Source organism: Ischnura elegans, chromosome 8, assembly GCF_921293095.1.
Source record: "Ischnura elegans chromosome 8, ioIscEleg1.1, whole genome shotgun sequence".
Lineage (NCBI taxonomy): Eukaryota > Metazoa > Arthropoda > Insecta > Odonata > Coenagrionidae > Ischnura > Ischnura elegans.
In genome coordinates, this window is record NC_060253.1 from 75,664,879 (window position 1) to 75,678,078 (window position 13,200).

Consider the following 13,200-nt stretch of genomic DNA (forward strand, 5'->3'; position numbering starts at 1 on the left):
GAATAGGGTGGTTTCCTACTATTTTTTTATTGCCTATATCGAAAGATTATTACTCCTGGAGTACGTATTTCACGATTTTAGATTTTTAAATTACGTTACCTATTTTTCGCGATTTAGTGAAAAGTGAAAATTTTCAAGCGCGCGAAAAAGCGACGGCTAAGTATGAATGCTGGGAAAACTCCCGTGTGACGTCGTTCTGGTTCCCGCTGCCGCCAAGTGAGGTGACCTTGGGGCGAGGCTTTGAGCGCTGATACGACGTAGGATTTCTAAAACCGAATAATTTGAATATTATGAATACATTAATGGGGGTAACGAATCGCAATCAATGCCTTTCGTTTTCTTTGATGAGGGAAACTACCCTATTGTTGACGATTGATGATTAAAACAATTAATTATTAATCGCCTACTATTATCTATAGAAACTATTATCCATAAAATTTATGATTACGTGTTTAATATGCACATATACGCAAAAACAGTGAAATTGAAGCGTAGGAACTTCCTTCTTCGGGCATTGAGTATCTTCGGAAGCACATTATTCCGAAGAAAAAAGAGGAATCTTCCCTTTTTGGAGATACTTATCGGTTCGGCCATCGTGGAGTGCTTTTTCAGCCGGCCATAAAAAAAAAGAAAATCGAGGGCGCGCGCGGAAGTGTCTCCCTTTCTTCCTTGCATGGGTCGTTCGCCTTCCTCTGACACGCTCTTTGCTCCCTTAATGTTGACACGCCGAATGCGGCCCAGGGGTTTCTTTTTTTTCTGGGCGTGGTCACCATGTGCCCGTTGGGGAGGGACGGTTCCGGTGGACGGGGGACGGTTTGCTTCTGGAGAGAGTGGTCAGAAATGGAGAGGGCTCCTTCTTCTCTCTTTCGACAACGGATATACGTGTATCTCATCGATCTTGAAAAACTGAAATCGGCTCTACTCCTAGATTCAACGGTGTCGGACGAGATGTTGTGGAATATGTTACGAGGATTGAAAAAAAAATATTTTACGATGTCCGCTTAGACTTTTAAGTGAGTATAACGCGCTTCAACGCTAATGTGTCTTCTTTAGGTACACTAAGTTGTGTTTGCTTGGTCGTTAATCGGCACCATTTTTGCAATTTGAATGGAAATGTTAATAAGTTTTTCCTGGATGTACACAATTACTTATACCACTTTTCTATGTATATAAGAGCGCGACCAGGGTTTCAATGAATAATGATCATCATCAGGCGCTAATTATGATTTGTTTATTTTATTGTTACCTAGTTACTTGATAAATTAAAAAACGGACGCCAGAATTGGGAAAAGGATGGGTAGAGATATTCATTTATAAGAGTACTGTCGTGACTTTCAGTAATATTTAAAATTTCTAAGTGTTCCCTAGTCCCAGTTCACGGCGGTCATTGCAAAAATTTAAAATATTAATTTAAAAATCGCTTCTATGGCAGTTACATATTAAGTGTTTAGCAAAATTACTTTTTTCATCTTTGTTATGTTTGTAAGCACTTAAATGTTCTGTCTTCCTGATTTCAAAACTTCTTCCTGTCTGTCCCACGTATACACCATTTCAGTCGCTGCATTTCAGTGAATATACTCCACATATATCCATTCGGTCTAACAGAAAAACACGAATACGTTTTCTTATTCGGTTTTCGGTAATTGTGTACATCTAGGAAAAACTTATAATGGAATACCACAAGGTTAACTAAGAATTAGTGAATTTTGGAAATGCTAATGTCTATGTTAAAACTCGATGATGTTTTTCATCTCCTATAATTTTTCGGCTAAAATACTATTCACATTGAATCTTTTGATACCTTACAGTAAGCCCTTACCATAGCCAATATGCCTAAATAAATGTATGATGACTGTAATGGCCGTTTTACATGGGGCACGTACTTGCATAATCTGACGTGTGTAAGAAGGCGCAGTAAAACTGCGTCATGTTAGGTGGTGAATTGCTGGAACACATGCGAGAATGCTTGGATGTGAGATGGCAAAATAGCCCCTGTTCTAATTTCGTTCATCCATTTGCGCAATTCCACGCCATTTTAGAAATTAATGCAGTTCTAACCTGCGCAATTCCGTGCCCCGTGTAAAGCAGCCTTAACAATCACACCACACAAGGTTCAAGAACCCAGCCGGTTTCGGCACCTCTGGTTTAATTATCAAGGGTAAGATACCCTACATTTTGGAAGGGATAGTCACACATAAAAAATGAGCGAGAAACTGTTGTAAAAAACCTAAAAATCGAAATCACGAAAATTGAAACAAAAAAATCGAATATGTTCTGGTCGAAGCTGCTCAGAGGATTTAGAGTCTCAATAAAAAAAATTTGGAATGTCCACTTAGAATTTTAATTGAGTATAACGCGTGTCAAGGCTACTGCGTCATTATCATCTACTCCTCTCAACAACTTTGACCTGAACTTATTTGTCTTTTTTGTTTCCATTTTCATTCCTTCGATTTCTAGACTTTACATTCAACAGTTTCTGACTCATGATTTTTGAAATTTCGCAATAATGATTGTAGTGCTACTGGCTTATTCTACAAAATATTTACTACGCATTACAAGTGACTCTCACTCCCAAAACCGTTGGCATTGTTTCCATAATTAGTCAACAATCCTAAGATTGGTTTCACGCAGCTCTTAATTACCTATCCGTTAGCCTTTTTATATTGATGTACTTCTTCTCGTTCACATCCCTCATAATCTGTCTAAAAAGATATTAATATTTCCATTAGAATTGAATTAATGGTGTCCACGAATTTCTAAGCATACATTAGAACAGGCGAGAACCAGGCGACAACCAGGTCAGTATTCAAATACCTCCCAACTTTAGGTAGATACGAGGATGCCATCGCGAGTCTTCAGTGACCTCGATGTATAACGCACGCTTTTGTAGGTAAATACCACCTTTGCTTGGTATGCCTTTTGCCTAGATGTGCGATTCTTACCCATATATTCTTCTAGGCACTCCATTTGGTTCAGCATGGTACCTGTACTCGGGTTCATTGGTTTTATTCCAACTCCAAGGGTATTAATTTGAATCAGGGTGGATTTCCTACCTTCATTGTTGCCAATTATCGTACCTTACATGCATTTCATGATTTCGACCTTTTAAAATTTTATCAACCTTGTTTTAAGTGGATAGAACCTTAAGCGTTTGATAAGACGGAGTAATCTTTTTTTCCAAGACTCACGTTTACAAATCGTCTTCATTATTTTATGTAATATTTGTCCCATGCATGGGGTTTTCATTAAACGGATGGACTACCCATTCTCAAAGGTACTGATGTGAAAATTTTTTCAAATAGTAAAAAAGGAGAGCTGATTACGAAAGGGAAGTGGTTTTTTCCAATAGATACTGTGGAAATATCATTGATCTTTCAGAGCTGAAATCGAATCAAACACTCATGCAGGCCTACTGTGTGAACATGAATTTGATTGACCTGGCACAACATGATGTGAATTTATTGATATAAGCTTTCAGGTAAAGCACATTTGTGGTAACGAGCATTTGTAAGCAATTATATTCGTAATTTCCTTGAAAAAAGAAGAAAATCCAAAGAGATTTTACAATTACCTCACACAAAGTGTATCTAATCGATACCATGCATGTATTTCTAAACGTATCGCTTTTTCATGCTTAAGAGGTATTCTTCATTACAAATTTATGCAATATATGCCTTCTTTTAAACTGAAAACTCTGACAATTCGAAAAATAAGGCAAAAAATGAGGAAGTGGAAATATAAAGATATTTGCTATCGATGGGATACAAAATTTTAGGCATTTGAAATCTAAATTCTCAGATTCCTAATTTGTTTTGTTTAAGTTTCAGCACCTTTAATATCGGTTCAAGGTGGAATACGGAACTTAGAGAATAGGATTCTCGTCTGGCTTCATATCAATAGATATATTTTGTGCGCATTTTCCGTGCGTCAGTATTTTCTTCATGACGATGTTTTATCATATTTCAATCGATTTTTTCGGAGGGAGGAAAAGCTGTTAGCAGGATTGGATCGGTGAAGGACGCTTAAGTGTGACTCAAAGGGAAATCCATTTCCTTGATCACGTAGATGACTCTGGAAGGAGAGGCGAATGTGTGCGTTGAATTTTGGGGTGACCTCAAATGTCACTGCAGAAGTTAAGGAGCACTTCATTCTAAAATGAAAGGCTTTGAGGTTTTATATAATATTTCGGATTTAAACGGGGTAAAGAATAAAAAAATAAATTCTCATATGGCTTCTTTAATGCGGAGAAAGCTCACTTAAGAGTTTTATTTTTTCGAACTAGATATAAATTTTTATTAGAAAGATCGTTTTTATCGCGAACTAAAAAGCATACAAGTAATTTTTTGTTCAATAAATTTTTAAATGAACTTTGATGTAAAACAAACTTATTGTTATGACTATCATTCTCGTTCCTTAAAAATGTTCCCAGCGCTGCAATCGGATTTTTGTGGCCATTGTTTGAACTAATCTTCATCTTTAATTTTAAATTCTGTTACAGTTAAAATATTTTGAAATATGAAGTGCAATAAACGAAGAGGGGTTATATTTCGGGTTGTCTTTTCTTATTATAACGTTTTTATAAACTCTATTTGCTGTTTGTCATCTTGTCGGTTCAAATCTTGCAATTCAATTTCAACCCACTCTCCGATTCATTTTGAAGCTGGCATTTTCAGGATTAGTTCGAACCAGTTTACTATGCAAAATTCTAACACCTTTTTAAGTGCATCTCGTTTGTTATTCAGAAGTTAAAATCTCTTGTATTCTTTTTAGTTCACGATAAAAACGTTTTTTAATTATAATTTATTTTTATTTTGTATTATTATTAATAAAGTGAGTCATTCTCTTTCGATAGAGATACTGTTTTGCTTCTTGTAACAATGCTGTTGACAATTCTTCCATTCTAACGGTGTGGATATAATTGTGGATGATTGTAATGTAATATTTTTACTAACGGCACGATAGAAATTAGAAAATGTGCATTTTTTCCTTGTGGTAAACATACTTTGGCTGATTCATGATGCAACAAAATTGGAATACCTCGTGATAGTAAATTAACAAATTGTAAAAATTGTTTGTCTAACATATCAGGAAAAATGGTGCATTTAATGTGGTTATTTTTTCCAGCTTTAGTAAAATTTTACATTTAAGAGCACTTAACTTTGTGAAATAACAAGGTAATCTATGAATTTATTAACATTATTTTTAGTGGGCTAGATCATTCTATCGCTAGCCCAAATTTGAAGATAAAGGCAACAGCATCATTTTCCTATTCAGTCTCATTAATAGTTGCAGTAATTCAAGGCAGTAAATTAACATTAAGAGTTAATTCAACAGAAATTTATTTCTGTTCCATTCTGGCTTAGGAAATATTTTATCCATGTTTGTTGTCGTGTTTTCGAAATTTCCTGTCTTAATTCATATATTTTTTCGACAGGGGTAAGGTGTGAAGTTATTCCGTTCGATAGATAGAGTAGGAGATAATAAAATAATAATTAGGTCAGATAGGCAATGATTATCAAGAATTACATTTTAAATACCTCAATCACATTGGAATAATGAGCTTTACTAGGATATTGGTAAACAAACCATTCGTCTCAAAGTGAAATATTCTTCAATACAGCGTGCAGTGAATAAATAAGTGGTGCATATTAAGAAATTGATTCCCGGGTTTTATGTTCTACTATTTGTTTAAGTGTGCGTAAGTCAATCATCAACATTCTCGAAATTTTTTATTTGTAAAGTTTCTATGAATTTTTAATTTGATTGAATATTTAAAAAATTCTCCCACTTTGTTTGAAAATCAGCTCTTTAAAGAATTATTTTGGAAGGTTAAATACGCTATTGTCAACCCCATTAGTAAAAATTTTCATTTTCATAATCATGATTGCCGTTTTCACCATTTTTTATGGTTAAAGTTTCTCACTGTCAAAATTTAAAGGCGATAGTTTCTTTTCCCTTTGATGAAAAACTCAATGCATCAAGATATTAGATGTTGTTACCGTTGTTTCAAGTGAGTAAGAGAATAGTTAGTCACTTTTTCTTGATATCAGGATATATTGTTGTTTCTTTTGTACGGAATTTCTTTCTGGGGATCTGAAATTAGTGAAATATATTCATTTGTACTTGAGTAGTCCTGGAATGGCTCACGCATTAAGTATCCGGAGTTAAAAATACCCATTCGTGGAACATAAATCCATTAATGTTCTCGGAAATGATAACGCCGGGTTGGAAACGCCAGGGGAATACTTAATTGAGGGACCCCTGGAAGTTCGTTGGAAGGGATGCGAATAAGGGCAAAAAGGTTGAAAGACGAGAATATATAGGCATTCTGAAAATTGTGGCATACATTATATTCATAACATATAAAATTAATATTACACATAAAATTCTGCCATCACTCTGGATAAAAATAACATTCTCAGATTCTGTAACAGATTCAGTGGCATTAGCACTCATTTTTTCTAAAGTGCTTGTGCCCATTTTTCCTCATCATTAATCGCGCCTACGTCTATGCTTGACTTATTTTTCGTACACGTGACACTTTATTTGCTCGTTCTCATTGTGATGCAATTAATTCACTTCCAAATTAATTTTCAAATTTAAAAAATGTGGACGTGTGAATTTTTTGATAATGTCTCCCATATTTTTTTCGTTTTTCAATAAAATGATCTATGTAAGTTAACTCAGTAGATAATTATTGGTTAGAATTTTCTTTGAATGTATGAATTGGAAAAACGGATCGAGTACTCAGAATGTTCAGAAGTGTGAACTGAGAGTAGTCAGGCAATTAATACGCGACTTTTATAGTTCCATGAAAATTACATAAAAATAGTTTAAAGTGAACCGAGCATTGTAATGTATTAGTGACCAGTTGCGCACGGAAAAGTGAAAACAAATTAAATGTAAGAAAAGAGACAAATATCCTTTTGTCTCTGAATTCTATTTATGACCTGACAATACTTTATGATAAATGCGTCACCATTTCCAAAGAAAATGCTGCCACTGGAATCACTTTGTGTGATAATAACCCTCATGCCTCGTATACATCAAGACCATTGGTAAATACCGGAAGCGTGGTGGCATACTCGGTATAAATTTTGGCTACTTCCTAAAAGGCTCTAGTTTCGAATGAGTTCTTTGGACATATCTGAGCAAAAACCTTGTGTTGCGAGTTAGCTGAGGAAACAGCTCTCCTTGCCCTGAATGCGTGATTATTACGTATTACGAATAAATACTTTTTTAGAAACTCTTTCCACAATAATTACCGTCCAACCATAATTAATTAACGTCCTCGCAAATCCAGATCATTACATAAAATGTCGAAAGGGCTGAATACCCAAGTAAAACCGTTCTCATAGTAACCGCGTTGTGTATCCAAAGCATTTTTGCGTTGCCATAGCACCAAGGAGTTACGACCCTACGGTGATGGACAAAATAAAATTGTCTCGCCTTCCACCTACTGAAGTATTGCAGATTACCTCTTGGGTACTTTACATCAACTATCATGGAACGAAATTTTGCACATTCATGGCGTTCTGATACTACGCGTCCCCTGCCCATTACTCCATCGCGTCGTCTTCGATTCCATAGACCTCCTCTTCCTCTCGCCCGAACACCCGAGCACGATCCTCCATCTTCCGCCGCCCAATGTGTCAACGCCCTTCCCAAAAACCCGATACCAACGATTGGATCCATTTCCTTTCTCCTGCCCCCTCTTTCGTGAGGTGTGGTATCGCCGCCTACCCCTTCTCCTGCGGGACAGTTTTCTCTCCGAAAGTAAGTGCTAACGTCGCCGTCTCCTCCGCCTCCGAAATGACCCCAGGAATTGTTTCCGGCAGACGAATCTTGCATTTTCTTGTTCGATATCTTCTGCGGGAAATATATAGTCACCGCGGGAAGGTTATCGAATACGGTATTCATGCAAGAGCCGGAATTTTTACCTTTTTACGAAAACGTGGGCGACTTGATGCGAAATTTGCTACTCACGTTTCTTCCGATTTATTTATTTTTTTATCCTTTCCGCCTCGCTCAGCACGTTATCTCCACATTGTGAAGTTATACTCACGGCGGTACTCGAGAGGCTGGTCGGTAAAGGAAGAAAAAATTGTGATTTCTCATCGTAATAGCGATTATTTATGGTCCTTAATGTCCAGTTATCCTATCTGAATGCCTACAATAAGGTTGCAATTCAACGTAATCATGAATGAGCAGTATCAAAGTCTTCAATAAAACGTCCTTTATCTACCAATTGACTCATGCAGATATTAGTACACTTCGGAGATACATAATTTATATTTTAATCTCATTCTTCTTCAACTTCAAAAATACTCTTTTTATCTTGTATATTGTTTTCTCTCCATTCGAGAAAAATTTGAGCGTTGCGTGGAAACATGAGGACTTTCAGGTTGCAAGATAAGTTAAAAAGTTGTGCTTCGTATTGACGATGTTCGCACTGCACATAGTTATTGAATTACTTTATTATAGACGTAAAATAGGGCTAACGCAATGCATTTAACTATTATATTGGGCTATTGAAAGCAAACACGAAATCCAAATAATTTTATCTTCTCAACAAGTTTCCTGTTGATGAAAAATGAAAACTAACAGTCAACAATACCAAATAGTATTCATCGGTATTTTTTTTACTGCGAATATTTGGGATGTATTCATACTGAGATTAATGAGACGCCTTTTATTGCTATTCAAAGATCTACCGGTGATGGTAGGTTTAAGGGTAGAAAATTATGCACGATAACAGTCTGTGCCCCAAATCGATATTCCCTCTTGAATTATCAAAAAGATCTATGCTCTTTTATTCTATCCATAAACCCTATCTTCTCTCTCTTTTATCCGTTTACCTATTATCCTTGCCTCCAACACTGTTTTCTGCATCTTCTGCCCGATTCGTTGGTACCCACTGAGTAGTGGTAGCTGAAATAAAAATTAAGTGGCAGTTCAATTCGCCAATGTTACGAAGATTGATTCTGTAACTTCATGTGAGTATTGATGGTGCTAAAAGTGAAAATATAAAGTTATTATTTCCTGTTGGTATAAAAATCAAAATTTTGTCGTAAGTTTGATATTCATCAGCTGGAAAATAAATATTGAAATAAATACTTATTACTAGATAAACATTGAAATAATAGAATTTTCAAGGATAATAAAATTTATTACGACCTACGTTTCATTGTTACTACATCATCTTCAAGGTATAACTGCTGTGTTGTGCATTCAATGTATACAAACTCATAGTGTTGGTGGATTCAATTAATGCTAAAAATTATATAAATTGAATGCGCGAAACACCATTATTTCTTTGAAGATGATGTATTAGCATTGAAATCTAGATAGTAATAAATTTTATAATCGTGGAAGATTGCATTTATTTCAATATGGAAAAAATCCACTTCATCGCGCTTGAATTTTCGGATTTTATTTGCAAAATTTATAAAAAAATGTGATACGCAGCTGGCATTTCTAAAATATTTTGCCTTTCGTCAAGATTTCTGTGACATCCTGTCGTCTCCAAGTTTCGCCATACGGCGTGTTTTTCTTCGTCGAGTTCACTTTCTTGCCTTGGCACCCTTCTCCGTCTCTCGCGACGGCCTAACTGTTTCACTCTCTCTTTTCGCGTAATTGCTGTGCTTATTCCTCCCATCATGCATCACACCGCACCTCGCCCATTCACCCAGACTCCTCTCCTCCTCAAGCAAGCGAGAATTTTCAAGCAACTGGATGAAATGCGCGTGCAAACGCGTGCTTTTTTTCTTCAAGAATACTGTCTCATTTTACCCCAAAGGATTCAATGTCACTAGGTCTGCAGCTGTTGAGTATAACCCTTGAAGGATGTGGTAGCGAAATCGGACCTTGATTCCAGATCCCAAAATACATATTTCGCGTATGCACTTTACTTTGTTTCGGGTGTTCCACCGGAAATTAAATGCATAGAATTTTTTTCAAAGCTGAGATTCATTACAAAAGAAATATTAATGTTTTTTTCGGCGGATTATATTGACAGCCATCTGCGGAAAATCTTTTTCTTTCAAATCCACAAATCCTACGCCATTATGCCTGAGTTAGTATAACTTATTGGAATAAACAGTATATACTTTCCCGTTCCGAAAACGAATTCTTATCCTCCTAATTTATTATACCAGGAATTGAATTTGGAGGTAGTTTGCAAAATAAATTTGCCACCAATATCATTACTATGAATTCAATTATCTCAAATTTCATTTGATTATAATAATATAATAATTATTTTTTCCAATTGAATTAAAAAAAAAATGGATGCAATTCCAATCGAAAGGATAATTCCAAATTGGAAATACCGCTAGTTTTCTGTAACTCACCTATAAACTATTTCACTTTTCTGTAAAGTCACCTTGATAAGACATCGCTTTCCAGGTATTTTGCCCGTGGAAGCTGAAAATATACTTCGTGGACAATGCTCAAACTTCTGAATTGTTTCTTGGAACAGGACTCGGAATGCCTGCCCTCATAACTTCTTTCCGGTTCCGTCTTTTTTACGACTCGCGGTGATAAATGCATTTATGGTTGAGCGAGATCCAAAAATATTGGTGCGGCACAGATTTTCCGCTAATTGGTGAGAGCCTTTCTTGTGGAAGTTTCTTTCCTGGAATGTTCTTAAAACCTTCCCGGAACCGATGTTGGAACAGCATGGTTCCGAGAGGAACGTTGTATATCATGGGTTTGAGGGCACTGGCTTCCCTCACAAATTGCCACGGAACATAACACAGCGTATGGGACCATGACATGAATCGATCCTTGAGAAGGATTTAGGATGTCCCACGTTTAATCGTATGGTGCGGAACCCATGTTATCGCGGTATTTGTAAATCTACTCTTTCCTCGGAAAAAGCATTGGGAGGTAAAGCCAAAGCATATGGAAGTGGATATATTTAACACTTTGAATTTTAGGTGTACATTTAGGAGGGCATTACCTTAAGTAAGGCAGAGATCATAAGTTTACGTGATATCTCAGCTGCTTTCGATGAAGGTCATTGAATATATTGATTTCATCAAATGCTCTTCGTACAAAAATACACATATCGTTGCTAAAGATTTAATGCATAAGAATACTCATTACAATATCAAAAAGACATGCTTGAAACTATCGTTACTCCGATGTATTTGACTTCATCTGTCGTTTTTCATGTTTACACTCACATCCGGATATCCTACGCTTATAGCGGAGCTTCCGTTTTCTCAACCCTTACACCGAGGGGACTGCATAGAAGATGCCCAATTTCATCCGATGGAAGGTTGATTTCTGTTGCCACTTCAGTCACTTTTCAATCGGTTTTCAAAAACGTCCGCGGCGCGGTGATGAGAGCAATGCGATCCACACTTTTCCAATATTTTGCCGTTTAATGTTTGTAATTACGAGGAATAGCATTGAAAAGGTGTGAATTTTATAGATCACATCATCATGTGTATACATATTGGTTAATACCCCAAATTATACCTCATTTCCCCGTAAAACTCGGATCAATTTGTCCGTCAGCGACGCCAGTGGCGACTTTTGTAAACTCATTTAAATGCGCGGTGGGTGACTACAAATTCAGAGACTGACTTGAGGATCCTATTTTGTAATATTCGTGCCTTGAACTATAAGAGCCGCATAACCTTGTGTGTATGTTTTTGCCGCAGCGATATTTTTTATCCAAAAATATAATATAAAAATAAAGGTGTTATATCATTTTTATTTTCGAATTTTCGTACTTTCTCGGTTGTTTTACACATATTGGGAATATTCACCTTCAGGATAGGGGAATTAGGATTCAAACTTATTATTATTTTTTTCCCCTCTTGCTATCCTGCAAGGTTTATTCACAGTGAACGGGCTAGGTCAAGTTCGACTATGTTTTGTCCAGTTATTTTATGGAAAGGAACCGTCGAACAATATGAATGGTGTCCAGGATGACTTATTTGTGTGTTTTGATTATTATTGTTGTTGTTATTATTGTCCCCATCGCGTTGTGAGTCGACCCGCATGTCCCTGCTTGTGTACTCACCCTCTCTGGAACAAGTCGACATTGTAGAACTTGTGGAGTTCCACGGAGAACTCCACGGTGGCTTGAAGCTCGCTCATGTCGGGGCCGGAGGGCGCCGTCGACTCCTTTTCGACCCGCACCCCATCCTCCCCTTACCCCCACCCCCACCCTTCCTCCTCCCACCCTCCTCCCCCTCCTCCTCTTCCCCACCTCCTCCGTGGGGATCCAGGTGTCCAGAGGGCGATGCTTCCTCTGACTGCCAACAGACACCAGTGTGGTTCCCGGCAGCGGCAATGATATGAGACAGAGGAAAGATAAACGTTGTTAGAGATGAAATTGGAAAGATTCGAAATTTTATTAACCCTTTCTAAACCAGAGGTCTGGAAGAAATTGAATTTCAAGACGTTTCATTTTTAAAAATGTAAATATATTCCACTCAATCATAATTATTGTGGCAGCTGCACATTTGACCATTAAACTTAAAGTTTAAATCTTTCCTGAATAGAGATGAAAGTCATTTTTGTTGCTACTTAGAAGCAACAATGTGTTATAATGTGTTGATAATTCCATATCAAATCAATGGATCGTGAGTTCACACGGTAGAATGGCGACATGATAAAAACAAAATTAAACTTTGTTATATTCCACGCAGTATCAATAGAAAGCTGTGTCGGTTTTGACCTTTTCAGATCATTATCAAGAGGTAACAGAAATTTCTGATACCTCTTGATTGTGATGATCTGATTATTTAGATAAGATGCGATCGTGATGACACGATTAAATTAAATTTGATGAAAAGATTAATTACATCATGAATAACCTGAAAAGGTCAAACAACATATGCCTATATATTAGGCAGGCCCGTATTTTTCAGAATTGAGAAAAGTTGTTTTCCTATCCTCAAAATGATCCAAATGAGGTTTATATCCACGTTTTAAAACTTGGTCACATTAGAATATCGGGAATCCGTGCCCCCAGGGCCCTAAGTACTGAGGAACCTCAATTGAGTTTTTTGAGGCCGAGATGTATGTAAAAAGATGTATGAGATCTGTATGTAAAATATGAAAGTAAAGATTTAGGACCGAATTTCTATTTACTTTTGATCTATCTCTAGGAGTTTAAGAGCTATTGTCTGTCGTAATGCGATCCACCCTCCAGGGCGCTATCCCCACCACCACGGCGCC

General features: G+C 36.7%; 1 protein-coding gene across 3 annotated transcripts in view; it reads right to left on the reverse strand.

Moving 5' to 3' along the window:
• LOC124163352 overlaps positions 1–12,140 on the reverse strand; it is a 271,671-nt gene extending 259,531 nt beyond the window's left edge. For all 3 annotated transcript variants that reach the window (XM_046540195.1, XM_046540196.1, XM_046540194.1), the window contains exon 1: positions 12,038–12,140. In XM_046540195.1, coding sequence (XP_046396151.1) covers positions 12,038–12,114 — 77 coding nt within the window. In that variant the 5' untranslated portion in view covers positions 12,115–12,140. The remainder of the gene's footprint in view (positions 1–12,037) is intronic.
• Positions 12,141–13,200: the final 1,060 nt, after the last annotated feature.